The 16,246-nt window shown below is 36.9% G+C and overlaps 1 protein-coding gene across 7 annotated transcripts in view; it reads left to right on the top strand.

Moving 5' to 3' along the window:
- The window catches only part of DROSHA (drosha ribonuclease III), a 120,310-nt gene that overhangs the window by 44,868 nt on the left and 59,196 nt on the right, over window positions 1–16,246 (top strand). For 6 of the 7 annotated variants that reach the window (XM_034998885.1, XM_034998879.1, XM_034998880.1 and 3 more), the window contains 3 exons: window positions 5,073–5,242; window positions 13,777–13,901; window positions 15,513–15,612. In XM_034998885.1, the coding sequence (XP_034854776.1) occupies window positions 5,073–5,242; window positions 13,777–13,901; window positions 15,513–15,612 (395 nt within the window). The remainder of the gene's footprint in view (window positions 1–5,072; window positions 5,243–13,776; window positions 13,902–15,512; window positions 15,613–16,246) is intronic. The other variant, XM_034998882.1, reaches the window with a different exon arrangement.

Raw genomic sequence — 16,246 nt, 5'->3', positions numbered from 1 at the left:
TCAAGACTTCTACAGTTGGGTCCATCTGAGAGGCACAACGTAACCTCATGGTTATTATTTGCATCTTACTTGAACTCGTATGAGAATGAGCAGCTTTCATATATTTCAGGTATTTCATGATCCTCTCATGCTCATTTGCTTTTCATCTGTATCAATTTATTATATCTAATTGAAGTTTTATCAGTTATTATCATTTTTCTTTAGTTTCCCAGTTTACCCAGTTTTGAAGATAACTGTCTCATTTGCTCCATATTAGTTTATCCAAAATTAAGCTTATAGTTTAAACCAAGGATTATTTAATTCAGGGCAGTTGACCAGGAGTCAAATCACAGAGCAACTAGATTATTGAGATTTTAAGGATTTTCTCAAATTTTTGTTTCCTTCCAATACCCGCCTCTACCTTGGGTAGCCAAACCATTGATAAGAGCTCTGGTAGAATTAGTTTAAGGTTTTATTCTTGCTGGAGCTGGGGCTGGAGCTAGGGCAGGGCATAATTCAAGATAGGAAGGCTGCTCTTAATGGGAAAGGCTGTTCACTGCTTGTATCATCACTGTTAGTAAAGCTTCAGAATTCCTTAATCAGTTGTTTGTGAATCGGTTATTGTGCAAATTGATTTCTGGTGATTGCCCCATTCTGGAGAAGTAGTTTGCAGGTATGGCTGTGAGAGAACCAGAGGTTGGGAGACTATCTCAAAATTCCCAGAGAACCAAGTGTGGTTTAAAGAAACATCAATTGATACAGCATCTTTTTCTATTTGGAAAGTAGCTTTTTTGGAGGGAAGTTTAGAAAATATCCGTTAATACAAATCTTCAAAAGTTAAGATTATGTAAAGACATGTTACCAGGAATATACAGGAGACATGATAATGCAGTTATACAGTTATTCTCAGTGTAGGCAAAGAGGAAGGTATTTTTATAGTTCTTAAAATAACTGTTACACTGTTGAGAAATACTTGTTTGACCAGCCATATTCTTACCACAAATTCCCTAACAAATTGCCCCCCCCACCATATAAATAATCAAGCAATATAAACTGAGAGAATTGGGTCTCTAAGAAACAGTTTATAAAGTCTGTCGGTTCATTAATGACTGTCCAGATTCATTCCCTGAAACACAAACTCCAGTTCTTCCCGAATAATGAGCCATTGTCACAGTTCCAGTCCCAGTGCTGGCAGAATTCCTGCTAACCTTAGCTTACCCGCTTTAATTTGTCATTTATATCATGTCCTATTTATCTCAGCCAATGAGATAAAAATTACTTCCTAGCCCTCAGTGACATAGTTTCATAAATCCCCAACATAAACATGTAGCAAAGCAGACAAACCAGAAGAGGCAATTCATTAACATTAGTAAATTCATGGCAGTCTGCGAGCAAGTGGCCATGTTATTTATCTGCTTTAGGAAGTCATTCCCACAGATATTTATGGAGTATCTTTTTTACCAGGCTGGGTGTGAGGGATGCAGCCCTTGCCCCATGGGCTCTGACAGGACTCTAGTCTTGTCTCCCTTTTTTAATATTTCCATAAGGATTGCGCCCCAGTACCGAACCTGGAGCAGTGCCTCGATCCCCCTCCTTGGTAAACCTTTCATTTCAGGTTCTCTGTCCTGGGTTTCTGCTTTGTCACAGTGTTAAATATCTGTCTCTCTAGATTGTAGTTGCCATTTAAAATACTTAGGTTTCAACATGGATTTATAATTTCTCCTTCAGCATTACTGACTTCTCACCTGATGTGTGTATGCTTTTAAATGTTTCTGGTTTCTGTGCTGTGGTAAAGCTCTACTTTCTCATTAGCAGCTTTGCACCCAAAGGTAAAAGCATTCTTACAAGCATTTGGTGGCCTTTTCTTTTTTTCTTTTTTTTAAAGATTTTATTTATTTATTTGAGAGAGTGCGTGTGCATGAGTGGGGGGGGGAGGGACGGAGGGAGAGGGACAAGCAGACTTCCTGGCAAGCAGACTTCCTGCTGAGTGCAAAGACCGAAGCGGGGTTCGATCCCAGCACCCTGAGATCATGACCTGAGCCGAAATCAGATGCTTAACCGACGAGCCACCCTGGCACCCCGTGGCCCTTTTTCTTTATCTTTCAGGTATTCTTCTCCTAAAACGGGCCCTGTCCTTGGTTTGTAGGCCCAAGTATTCCTCTCTTCCAATAGCTTTTTTAGTTTTTTAGTCTTTTCACTTTAAATTCATCGCACTTAGTCTATTTCACTTCTATTTGCAGTGCCATGAAGTCAGCCCTCTGTAACTGCTGGTGGGGAGATTTTAGTGCTATTCTGTATACCTGGTGTTGCATATATTTGCTCCTTCTACCATGTACCACCTTCCCCAAATAAAATCTGAGCCTTTTTTTTCTAATCCTTATAACAAAACAACACTCTCTTCCTTCCTATGGCATGCTGGGCTTCTGATGGATCCTTGTAGGCCCACAGTGCTCTTTAGTGATACTACCAAATATAGAGATTATGAGCCAAATACTATTTTACTCCTTTCTTGGTTCCTAATGAATCTAGTCAGTGTGCTAGTTCTTCTCAAAGCTCCCTAGGGTTCCTTTTTCTCTCTGCTGTTCTCTCTGTATACACATGCAGTGTAAATCATCGTATTCTGGCGTAAGTGTTCTCTTTTCCATCTGTTTGCCTCAGACTCCCTACAAGTAGAGACTACTGTGGTCTCAGACAGACAGGCATCGTGATAGGCATTATGGCTTTGCTGGGCTCCTTAGCAAAGAGGGGAGCATCAATGATTGAGGAGAGCATGTTATATGCAGGGAGATTGAAATGTCTTTTGAGACAGACTCTTGAGAAATATGCCCTTTACAATGGAAGTTTCTTAATCAAAGGTGACTCTTGGGTTTAAAGCAGATGTTTTGTAATGAGGCATAAAAAATTTCACTGCTGTGAGCAATAATCTGAATCAGTAGGTATAACATGTCCTCATGTGGGTTGATTGTATTTTAGTCACTTCTTGGACAATTTTTTTTTTTTTTTTTTTGGAGACTCAATGTCTTTGATTAAGAGAACTCTGTTTTCAGAATGTCATCTACACAGCTTCCTCTAGGAACAGTTGTGATTAATCATTGTTAGCCTACATGCTTCTTGAGGGCCTAGAGCTTGTGTTTTTGTTTGTTTTTTCCATGACTGTGACATGGGACCACTCATAGTGCCTGGCACATAATGGTAATAAACCTGCTCATCAGAAAATAAAATCCAGAGCTCTTCCTGTGCTCTGTAGAAGCTTTGCAAGATCCAGCCTCCCTGCCACCTCTTTCACATCTCTTCCTTCCCTCATTCCATCCACGTTGCCTTTTTGCAGTTGCTGGAACACATCAATCCCACTTTACTCTAGGCCTTCTGCTGTTTTTTCTATCTGAGACACTCTTCTCCCAGATTGCTACATAATGCGCTCCTCTGCTTCTTTCTAGTCTTTGCTCACATGGCACCTCTTCATGGATTCCTTCCCTGACCATCATTTTAAATATAGCTGCAGTCCTTCACCCGTTTTGAACCTTTATAGAAGAGTCTTTATCTTGAACTGATTTATTTTGTGGTTGTTTTTTACTGTGTCTTTCCCTTTTCTGTTTTGGTTGTTTAGATCACCACTGTATTTCTAGGGTCTGGAAGAGTGCCTGCTGCTTAATAGGTGCTCAGTAAATATTTGTTGAATATAAACAAGTATTTAATGAATAAATGCATGCCTACATATATGGTAACAGTGCTGTCTAGTTCCATAACAACATCTGAGATTAAAAGAAAACACAAAGATCAAAAAGAAATTTTGACCTTTACTCTCTTCTTTCTCAGATGTGTAGTCCTGTCCAGGTTCTTACCCCCAGCAACTCATATTAAAGACCTTTTGGGACGCCTGGGTGGCTCAGTCGGTTAAGCATCTGCCTCTGGTTCAGGTCCTGATCCCGGAGTCCCGGGATCAAGTCCTGCATCGGTCTCTTTATTCAGCGGGGAGTCTGCTTCTCCCTCTGCCTGCCACTCCCCCTGCTTGTGCTCACTTACACTCTCTCTCTCTGATAAATAAATAAATCTTAAAAAAAAAAGATCTTTCATCCTCTTTTTCTAGTACCTCAGATTCCTTGGGTGCCATTAATTCCTCTAGCACAAATAGGACACTCTCATTTGTGCCCTCCCATCCCCACCATCCTGGTCCCTTGTTTCTCCATGAAGTGTTTGGCCCTATACTGGTGTTCCTAGCATATCTCATGACCTGGGGAGGGTAGTCATTGTCCTCCAAACCTTCAGAGTTCTTGTCCTTTCTTGGGTTGGGATTAGGCAAAGAACAGGCACATATTGATCAAGAAATTAAGCCCAGAAAGAAGGCAGAAGAAGCCTGTGAACCCAAAATTAATGCCCACATTATATGAATGTCTTTGGTTCATCAAGTACCAGATTAATTGGCTCTTTCCAAAGTATTTTAATTATGTCCTTTGTTGTTTTTATCCTCTGTACTTGGTAATATATGCTTCTGTAAGCCTCAGAATACTTGGTATTTTTTCCATGTACTAACTCCATAATGATCTTCATGATATTAGTACAGCCTTTTTAGCGCTATTCATCACGGCAGGTGCAGCACATTAGCACCAAAAAATTAGACCATAATGCAACAATAGCTTATTGGAAACATCCATAAATATCTCGTAAAAGCTTAGAATTTCCTTAAGACAGTAATATCACTTCTAAAGAGCTTTCATCTGTTACCTTAGAAAGAATGATAAAATATTTAAGACATAACATAGTTCTGTATATTATAAACCATGGCTCTTTATGCTAGGTGGTTTTAAATTTATTTAGGTAGGCACTTTTTTTTATTTTCAGACCTCACAAATGGAGCCTTTTATCATTTATAATGTTGTTGTTACCATTTTAGTAAATGAGATGGTTTATGAGCACTGTTCATCAATGAAACAAATGGTTTTTGTATTATTTGGCACCTGGTTAAACAATGTAAATTCTAAATTACTTTTTTTATAAATGTTCTTTTTTCCCTCACTGTCTTGTTTTTCCTTATTTGGCTGATGATTGACTATTGAGTAGCTTTATTTTTCCCTCTCTTTCCACTCCCACCCAAGATGGAGGAAAGGAAGTGCTGTCCATGCACCAAATTCTCCTTTACTTATTACGGTGTAGCAAAGCCCTGGTTCCTGAAGAGGAGATTGCCAATATGCTTCAGTGGGAAGAACTTGAGTGGCAGAAATATGCAGAAGAATGCAAAGGCATGATTGTCACCAACCCTGGAACGGTATGTTCTGGTGCTTACATGTTCTGAGACTGAACCACCTTCTTTCCAGTTTGAATGTTCAAAAAAACAGTAACAGAACATTTTAAAAGTTTGAAGTATTCATTCTTATCCTTTGAGTAATTTTTCCTTTTAAATATTTAGCAAATAAAAAAATACTATAATGTAGTCATATTTACTAGTAAGTTTATCTGATTAGTTTTTAGATATGTTCGGATCTGATTTTTTTTTTCTGAGTATAAAAGTAATATATCATCATTATAAAAAGTTAAGAAAATAAAGAAACAGCCCAAAGAAGACAATAAAGTTATCCATAATTCCATTTACCAGAGATGTTACTATTCACTTTTCTAGTCTCCTTAGATAGATACTTTCATATTGTCTTAAAACAAAATTGGCATCATACAGCTCAATATTCATATTTAGACCTTTTTCTTCTCATCCTCTTCCAGAAACAACAATCACAAAATTATTTTTCCATAGTCTTAAATTTCTTTACAAATGTAATTAAAAGGCTCCTAAGTTATTTAATTAAGCCCCAATTATTGGACGGACACCTAGGTTGCTTTCAGATTTTTGCTGTCACCAATATTACTGTATTGAATTTGTATATGTGTATATAAGCACATATATACATAAACATGTATGTATCTTTGAATGTGTGTCCATTTAATTTTTTAGGAAGAAGTCCTGTAAGTGAAGTTAATAGGCTGAAGACAGGCACATTTTTAAGGCCTTGGATACGTGTAAATTGCCTTCTAGAGGGCTGGAAAATTTGCACTTTGACCAAGAGTATATGAGCATGCCCTTTTCTTTGTATTGGTTATACTGTACTAGTCTAACAAAAAAACTCTCTGATAGGGAAAAAAATTATATAGTTCAGTTTTGTATTTATTTTGGTTTCTAACAAAAATTGATATTTTAAATGTTTATTGGCCTTTCATGTTTTCTTTTGATAATGGCCTATTAATACCCCTTATCTAATTTTCTTCTGTGATATTTGTCCTTTTTTGTTGATCCTTTGCCATACTTATTACAAATATTTCCCATTTCTTTGTTTTTTAAGTGTTTTGTATTAAAATTAGCTTCTAATATTAATTTTTGAAGTAAAAATATAAAAAATAAAGAGTAGAATTAAAAGTTAAGTAGGTTTCTCTTATAAAGAAAATGCTGTTTTATATATTTATATGAATTATAATATTTCTCTGAAGTATGTTATTGTTTCATAAAATAGTTATATATTGGCATCTTATCAGGATGAAGTTTTCCAGAAATGGAGAATTAAAATATTTTTATGTAAAAAAAGAGAATAATCTATTTAAACAAAGCTGTTGTTTTTAAAAGGCTGCCAAATTGCTTAAAAGCCTTGATTCATAAAAATAAAGACTCTGGATCAACTTTTTGTAGCAAGACAGTAACATCTGCACAAACAAAATGTTACTATTTGCAAAGCAAACATTCCAGCTAATACTGATTATTTCAAACAAGTCTAGAAAGTGAAAGTGTTTAATAAAAACATGTTTAAACATAAAACTTGTTTAAAACTTAAAATCATACAATTTTTGCTATTATATTGTTAAACCATATAACTAATTGTTAAAGTAACTCTAAAAGAAATATACAAGTCATAGCATTATGACAGTATAACTCTGAATTTTATTTTTTTTCTTTAAACAGTTGCATAAATTTACATTTCTTCTGCCAGTTTTATAGCAGGGTCAGAAGATGGGTGGGAGTGAGGGTGGTGGGAGACACACCTTTTCATCTTGGTGGGTCTGCTTGAAGAGTCCCACGGTCTACAGTGCACACTTTGGGAATACTTTCACCCTGGGGCTTCTTTCCATAGCTTGGTTAACATTTCCTGAAATCCTAGAATCAGTTGAAGAGCTTTTGAAAATGTATGAATGCCCTGATCATCCCTACCCCATATATACTCCCAAGTAATGGGGCCCAAGGATCTGTTGTTAAAAAAAAAAAAATCTCCAGGTGCTTTTCTGATTCACCCCTTCATGGTTTTGAGCCATTAGCATAGAGGACATTTACTCCATTACCATGATTATCATTTAGCTCATTTGTTGGGCTACTACTATGTGAGTCAGGTGCTAGTGAAGTCTACACATTATATATGCTGTTTGTCCAGGCGCAGACTCATGGCATATCCATGTGAAAGGAGTCTGTGATGAATTGTTGAGTCCATAGACCAGTCAGTACAAAAGCCAATCAGGAAAGCCTGTATCTGATCTCAGGCGAGATCACTGGACCAGGCTGCCAGGGATACTTTATAAATGCTACAGGGAGGTCTTTAAGGAATCGAGAAATTGTATAACTTATTGGCATGATCAAATGTGTATATTGGGAGGATATATGGCCAATTTTGAAGATAATGAAACCAGATTAGTCAGGATGAAAGGTTTATGTTAGAAAGTAATCAGAAATAAATTAAGAAAGGTAAGTTTGGGTGCCAGACTTCGGAACATGTTAAAGTTAATAAAAATATGTTTAAAGGAGGAAAATATCCTGAAAACTCAGTATCACAAAAACATCCTTTCATTATATCTTTTGCGAATAGAGCAGAGGAGACATGGCAGTATATTTCATCCTCTGCAGTACTTGCTTTGAAAGATTACCCACTGGTAAGAATATTGGGGAATTTATTAAATTTTTCAAGCCATTATGGTCACATTAAGTACTTTATTGCTGCAGAACTTAAAAGAATTAATCTCCCTCCCGAGGCACTTTGCCTCTGCCAGGGAATACTTTGGTCATTAGCGAGAATATTTTTTATTCTTCCTCAAAGCTGGTGTGATGGATATTGTAGGGTGTGGCCAAAGTCTAGAACTTATTTCATCTCTCCCCCCTATAAATTTCAAGATGCTATAGATATTTTAAATCACTGTTTCCTTGGTTGATGCCATAGTATGGTGTTTAAAACCATGAAAACATGAATAATTCACTAACATTTTCAGTTGTGCAACTCTTTTAAAACTGTATCCTGCTGCTTTGATATACAAAATTGGAAGAACAAATATTGTGAAGATGTCAATGCTACCTAGAGCAATCTACACATTTAATGCAATCCCTATCAAAATACCATCCACTTTTTTCAAAGAAATGGAACAAATAATCCTAAAATTTGTATGGAACCAGGAGACACCCCGAATAGCCAGAGGAATGTTGAAAAAGAAAAGCAAAGCTGGTGGCATCACAATTCCGGACTTCAAGTTCTATTACAAAGCTATAAGCATCAAGACAGTATGGTCCTGGCACAAAAGCAGTCACATAGATCAATGGAACAGAATAGAGAGCCCAGAAATGGACCCTCAACTCTATGGTCAACTAATCTTTGACAAAGCAGGAAAGAATGTCCAAAGGAAAAAAGACAGTCTCTTCAACAAATGGTGTTGGGAAAATTGGACAGCCACATGCAGGAGAATGAAACTGGACCATTTTCTTACACCACACACAAAATAGACTCAAAATGGTCGAAAGACCTAAATGTGAGACAGGAGTCCATCAAAATCCTAGAGGAGAACACAGGCAGCAACCTCTTCGACCTCAGCCGCAGCAACTTCTTCCTAGAAACATCGCCAAAGGCAAGGGAAGCAAGGGCAAAAATGAACTATTGGGCCTTCATCAAGATAAAAAGCTTTTGCACAGCAAAAGAAAGTCAACAAAACCAAAAGATAACTGACAGAATGGGAGAAGATATTTGCAAATGACATATCAGATAAAGGGCTAGTATCCAAAATCTATAAAGAACTTATTAAACTCAACACCCAAAGAACAAATGATCGAATCAAGAAATGGGCAGAAGACATGAACAGACATTTTTCCAAAGAAGACATCCAAATGGCCAAAAGACACATGAAAAGGTGCTCAACATCGCTTGGCATCAAGGAAATCCAAATCAAAACCTCAATGAGATATCACCTCACACCAGTCAGAATGGCTAAAATTAACAAGTCAGGAAACGACAGATGTTGGTGGGGATGCAGAGAAAGGGGAACCCTCCTACACTGTTGGTAGGAATGCAAGCTGGTGCAGCCACTCTGGAAAAGTATGGAGGTTCCTCAAAAAGTTGAAAATAGAGCTACCCTACGACCCAGCAATTGCACTACTGGGTATTTACCCCAAAGATACAAATATAGTGATCCGAAGGAGTACGTGCACCTCAGTGTTTATAGCAGCAATGTCCACAATAGCCAAACTGTGGAAAGAGCCAAGATGTCCATCAAGAGATGAATGGTTAAACAAGATGTGGTAACATATATACAATGGAATATTATGCAGCCATCAAAACCCCCCCTCAATCTTGCCATTTGCAATGACGTGGAGGGAATTAGAGGGTATTCTAAGCGAAATAAGTCAATCAGAGAAAGACATGTATCATATGATCTCACTGATATGAAGAATTCTTAATCTCAGGAAACAAACTGAGGGTTGCTGGAGTGGTGGGGGGTGGGAGGGATGGGGTGGCTGGGTTATAGACATTGGGGCGGGTATGTGCTCTGTTGAGTGCTGTGAATTGTGTAAGACTGTTGAATCACAGACCTGTACCTCTGAAACAAATAATACATTATATGTTGAAAAAATAAAAAAGAAGATAGTAGGAAGGGAAAAATGAAAGGGGGGGGAATCGGAGGGGGAGACGAACCATGAGAGACTATGGACTCTGAGAAACAAACTGCGGGTTCTAGAGGGGAGGGGAGTGGGGGGATGGGTTAGCCTGGTGATGGGTATTAAAGAGGCACGTATTGAATGGAGCACTGGGTATTATACGCAAACAATGAATCATGGAACACTACATCAAAAACTAATGATGTAATGTATGGTGATTAACATAACAAAATAAAATTAAAAAAAAAAAAAAAAACCAAAATCTTGGCAACAATTCCTAGACCTAAATAACAGGTTGCTACTGATGAAGGGCATTTAAAATAATTTTATATTAGATTACCTGTGGCCAAAATCTTCTCTAGCTTATTAATTTTGAGAGCAGAAGTCAACTTTTTCAGATACTAGGGACCTTTTGACCGTTAAGTGACATTCAAATATTCTTTTAAAACTTAAGTATAAGTTGTTTTTTAACATGTATGAATTTACAGAAATCTATTCACTTTGTCACCTGCTTGGATTTGTCAGATGGCTGACTGGGGCTACAGCTGGGTGGGGGGGTGACCAGCTTGTTTCAGTTGCTGGAAGGTTTCCTGGTTTTACCATTGAAACCCCTCTGTCTGGACAAACCAGGCCGCCAACGAGACTTTAGTTGTAGGCATTGTTTTATGACAAAATGAAGCTGTTGGCCTCCATGTGGACTAATTCTGTAGCCTTTGGCTCTAAAGCAATTGAGCCAAAGATGCCACCATCTCTTGGTAAGAGTTTAGTTTCTAATTAGGGACTGCTGTGAGAATTGAGAATAAGCAAGGAGGTTGCTAAAACTCTTATGATTTTACCATCTTTTTACAAACAAACTTTTAGGATAAAAGAAAGTTATTTTGTTAGCTAAAGAAGGAACCACTTGTTCACTTCTTCCTGTAAGATTAAAAAAAAAATGAGGCTTTCTGTTAAATTTTAAAAATGACCTACATGGACATAATGAGAAACTTAACCATTTGATTTTTATGTTACCATACCTTCTATTTTAAAGGTGTAGAATTAAAGGAATACATTGGATCAGAACAAGACAAGGATGCCAACTTTTATTCAACATAGTAGCAGAAGTCTTAGCCAGAGCAATTAGGTAGGGAAAAGAAATGAAGGGCATCCAAATTGTAAAGGAAGAAGTAAAACTGTCACTATTTATAGATGATATGACTTTACATATAGAAAACCTTTAAAGATTCCACCAAAAAACTGTTAGAATTAATAAATGAATATAGTATAGTTGCAGGGTAAAAAAATCAGTACACAAAAATTTGTTGCATTTTTATAATATACTAACAGTGAACTATCAGAGAAATTAAGAAACAGTCCCATTTGTAATTACATCAAAAGAATACGATACCTAGAAATAAATTTAACCAAGGAGATGAAAGTCCTGTACTCTGAAAACCGTAAGACATTGATGAAAGAAATTGAAGAAGACACAAATAAATGAAAGGTATTCTGTGCTCATGGACTGGAAGAATTAATACTATTAAAATGTCCATATTACTCAAAGCAATCTGTGGATTCAGTGTAAACCCTGTTAAAATTCTAATGGCATTTTTCACAGAAATAGGATAAACAACAATCCTAAAATTTGTATGGAATCACAAAAGATCCCGACTAGCCAAAGCAATCTTGAGAAAGAAGAACAAAACTGGAGACATCATGCTCCCTGATTTCAAACTATACAACAGAGCTATAGTAATCACGGTATGGCATTGGCCAAAAAAACAAACAGACACATTGGTCAGTGGAACAGAATAGGGAGTCCGGAAATAAACTCATACATATATGGTAAATTAATTTATGGTGAAAGAGGCAAGAATATACAATGAGGAAGGGATAGTCTCTTCAATTAATGGTGTTGGGAAAACTGGACAGCCACATGTGAAAGAATGAAATTGGACCACTACCTTAGGACATACACAAAAGGTAATTCAAAATGGATTGAAGACTTGAATGTAAGATCTGAAACCATAAAACTTACAGGAGAAAACATAGGTGGAAGCTCGTTGGCATCGGTCTGGGCAGTGATTTTTTTATATCTAACTCCACAGGCAAAAAAGTAAACAAATGGAGCTACATCAAACTAAAAAATTTCCATACAGCGAAGAAAGTCATCAACAAAATGAAAGGCCTACCTACTGAATGGGAGAAGATACTTGCATTTCACATATTTAATAAGGGGTTAATATCCAAAACATAGAACTCACATAGCACAATAACAACAAAAAAATCCGATTAAAAAAGGACAGAGGAGGGGCTCCTGGGTGGCTCAGTCGTTAAGCGTCTGCCGTCGGCTCAGGTCATGATCCCAGGGTCCTGGGATTGAGCCCCGCATCGGGCTCTCTGCTCCGCGGGAAGCCTGCTTCTCCCTCTCCCACTCCCCCTGCTTGTGTTCCCTCTCTAGCTCGCTCTCTCTGTCAAATAAATAAATAAAATCTTAAAAAAAAAAAAAAAAAAAGAGGATCTGAATAGACATTTTTCCAAAGAAGATATAAATGGCCAACAGGCACATGAAAAGATACTCAACATCACTAATTATCAGGAATATGCAAATCAAAACCGTGAATTATCACCTCATACCTTTCAAATGACTTATCAAAACAACAAGAAATAACAAGTGTTGGTGAGGATGTGGAGAAAAGGGAACTCTTGTGCACTACTGGTGGGAATGTAAATTGGTACAGCCACTACGGAGAACAGTGTAGGAGTTCCTCAAAAAATTAAAAAACATGATCCATCAGTTCCACTTCTGGGTATTTTGAAGAAAACAGAAACACTAATTCAAAAAGATACGCACCCCCATGTTCACCGCAGTATTATTTACAATAGCCAAGATATGGAAAAAATCTAAGTGTTCATCAATAGATGAATGGATCCACACACACACACACACACACACACAGTGGAATACTGCTTAGCCATAAAAAAGAATGAGGTCTTGCCATTTGCAACAACATGGATAGACCTTGAAGGTATTACCCTAAGTGAAAAAAGAAAAAGACAAATACTGTATGATTTCACTTACATGTGAAATCTAAAAAACAAATGAACAAACAGCAAAACCAAACTCAGATACAGAGAACAGATTCGTGGTTGCCAGAAGTGGGCAAAATGAGTGAAGGGGATCAAGAGGTCATAAACTTCTAGTTATAAAATAAATAAGTCGTGGGGATATAACGTACAGCATAGTGACTATAAGTCAATATTGTGTTGCATATTTGAAAGTTGCTAAGAGAATAGATCTTGAAGGTTCTTATAAGAAAAAATTTTGTAACTTTGTATGGTGACAGATGCTAACTAGACTTATTGTGGTGATCATTACACAGTGTATACAAATATTGAATCATTATGTCCAGCACCTGAAGCCAATATAATGTTATATGTGACTTACACTGCAATTTAAAAAAAAAGAAAGGAAAAACAAGATACACAGAGAACTAATGGAAAAAAGGATATAGAGAGGCATCTGTGCATCCTGAATAGAAGTAAGCCATTCATTTGAAATGTGAAATGAAACAGAATAAGCCAGCACACTTCTTCCCCATGATGTGGAATATTTCCCCTGTGCCTTTGGAGAGGTTCAGGAAAAGTTATATCTGACTAGGTGTCCTTTTAAAAGTTTAATTTTTAAAGGTTTCTACGTGGACTGCAAAAAAGGACAAAATCATTGTTCATTATGCCAAATGGCATAGACTCATTTACAGGGATGACATTATAGTTTTTATATAGTATAGCTGCTATGATTAATGGGTTTTAAATGACATTTTTCCCTTGGGGGATGAGGCTTTCCCAGAAAAAATCCAATTAATTTCTTTATTACTTAGGTTAAAGTCAATACTGAAAGACTTCTTATGGGAATAAATGGCTTTGATTTTTCTCTCTAGAAACCTAGCTCTGTCCGCATTGATCAACTGGATCGTGAACAGTTCAACCCTGATGTGATTACTTTTCCGATTATCGTCCACTTTGGGATACGCCCTGCACAGTTGAGTTATGCAGGAGACCCACAGTAAGATATTTCTCGGTGTTTGTCTTAGCCAATTTCACCTTCTACTAACAGCTGAATTAGCAAAGGAATACCCTTTAGTGGATGTTTTCTTATTAAAAAATTAAGACCTGAAATGAACCATGTTTCCAAATTTAGGTTACCAAATGAAACAAGTTTTGGTAGCTCCTGAAGAATTATTTTCTCTCTTGATTTGACTGCAGGAAATTATTATTCAATAGATTATCCTTGGCAATTTTGGTCAACATGAGTCCCGTATATTTTTAACTTTTAAGGAACTTTTCCTTTATTCATCATAATATTTATTGTTATTATTATTATTTATTTTTTCAGTGCACTCTAGAGGAAAGTAGCACCATGTTGGTTCCTAGCACTGCCGGATTTATGCAGAATTCTATTTTGGGAGGCATCTTAATAAGAGCTCAAGATCCCATGCAAAGTCAAGGGTTGCGTTGTAAGGAGAAGGCATGACTTCTGACTCTTAGAATTGATGTTACTTTCCACATTTGAGTTTTTCCAACTGGCTTGTTAGTGTTTTTCTGGGAGAAGATGAGGATGTGTGGGAATGGAAATAGTACCATTATATTCTTCAGAAGTGTTTGGATTTCCTACCTCGGTAAACAAACAAACAGTTTCCTGACTTAATTTTTTTTTTTAAGGATTCATAATGGGAGAAAAGGGCATGGGAGATTTTCAATTCATAAATACAATTCTGGCTGATACATTAGAAGAGGCTAAAGGGTTTTGTTCTTTTTTTTCCCCCTTTGGATAAAAGTATGAAGCAGTGAACCAGGCACTGTGTAAGTACTTCTTTCTTTCCTCCATTCTCTAAAAAATTGTTACCAAAAAGGAGAAACCCAGCTAAGGCCAAGAAAGGAGCAGTTTCAATATGACAGAAAATTCGCTGAAAGTCCCTTCTTGTCACAAATGTTAGTAGAATGTGATAGGCTCTCGTGGACTCTCAGATGGCAGGACTGCATTTCTCTTCATTCCCAGGACGCTTTACCAGGATCCTTTAGACTGATTATCACATATTTGGCTGCAACAAATATGCTTATTTTTGTCATGGTAAATACAAATTGGTGCACAGCATTTGTCTTTTTCCCTCTCCAGTGGAGAAATGGATACAGCTTGGGTATAGCTGGGTATTGGCACAAACGGTGTTCTCTTTTCTAATACTCTCCAACTTTTACTTTCAATGTAGGCAGTTCAGAGACCGACTGTGTCCTTGTTAAGTAAGGGGTCTTTCTTTCAACAACATCAGAAAGTACATATTTAAATAAAATAGGTAATGATGAGAAATGATACATGTTTCTGTTGGTTTTTATGTGTCTTTGGAATTTTTTCCAGAGAGATTCGGGCATATATAGTGACACCTCATTTTCAACACAGATGTATAATTACCAGCTTAATCACTAGGTTCCAGATGACTCTTGGTCATCCTGCCCCACTGCCCCCAAATCAGATCCTTCCTTAGAATGAAGGTTTGTTGCCATTAAGGATATCCAAAAGAATGTAATTTATGATTCAGCAGGCCTATTAAAACAGCTGGTTTTATTGCACTTCAGATTCTCCTACTTTTTGTCTGAGATGTCTGTCTGTCCTTTTCCTTAGGTACCAGAAACTCTGGAAGAGTTACGTGAAACTTCGCCACCTCCTAGCAAATAGTCCCAAAGTTAAACAAACTGACAAACAGAAGCTGGCGCAAAGGGAGGTTGGTATCAAATCCTGTTCTTCCGGGATTAATGATGATGTGCTTCAGATTTATTTCAAGATTATTGCATTACACCATACTTCTAGAATAAGATGGAAAAATACTTCTAAAAAAAATCATACTTTTCTTTCCTTACATTAGTATACAGATTGATTTTTTTTTCATCTTTTAGTATCTAAGGGAGCATCCCCCCCACCCCGCGAAAGTCTTGTTTCTTAATGGATTCCTGGTTCACTGCTTCATACTTTTATCCAAAGGGGGAAAAAAAAGAACAAAACCCTTTAGCCTCTTCTAATGTATCAGCCAGAATTGTATTTATGAATTGAAAATCTCCCATGCCCTTTTCTCCCATTATGAATAAATGGTAGGAATAAATATATCTTATTGAAATTTTTCAAATTTTACAATTGCTGGGTCAACCTTTTATCATTAATTAGACTGTACATAATATAATTTGGGTCTTACTCAAATTTCTTGGTCTTAAGGTCGTAAAAGATTGCCTTCCATATGTCTGTTAGTTTAGTAGGGTGAACTTATTTCATAAGGTTTTATATCGCAAATTTCATGTTTTACTAATGAGTAGCATTATCCCTGTATTCCAGGATCATTTATGTTTTAGTTCTTAATTCATAAT

Source organism: Mirounga leonina, unplaced genomic scaffold (assembly GCF_011800145.1).
Source record: "Mirounga leonina isolate KUSES-001 unplaced genomic scaffold, KU_Mleo_1.0 Mir_95, whole genome shotgun sequence".
Taxonomy (NCBI): Eukaryota; Metazoa; Chordata; class Mammalia; order Carnivora; family Phocidae; genus Mirounga; species Mirounga leonina.
Note: the sequence above shows the minus strand (reverse complement) of the source record. Positions and strands in the feature narration are given on the sequence as shown.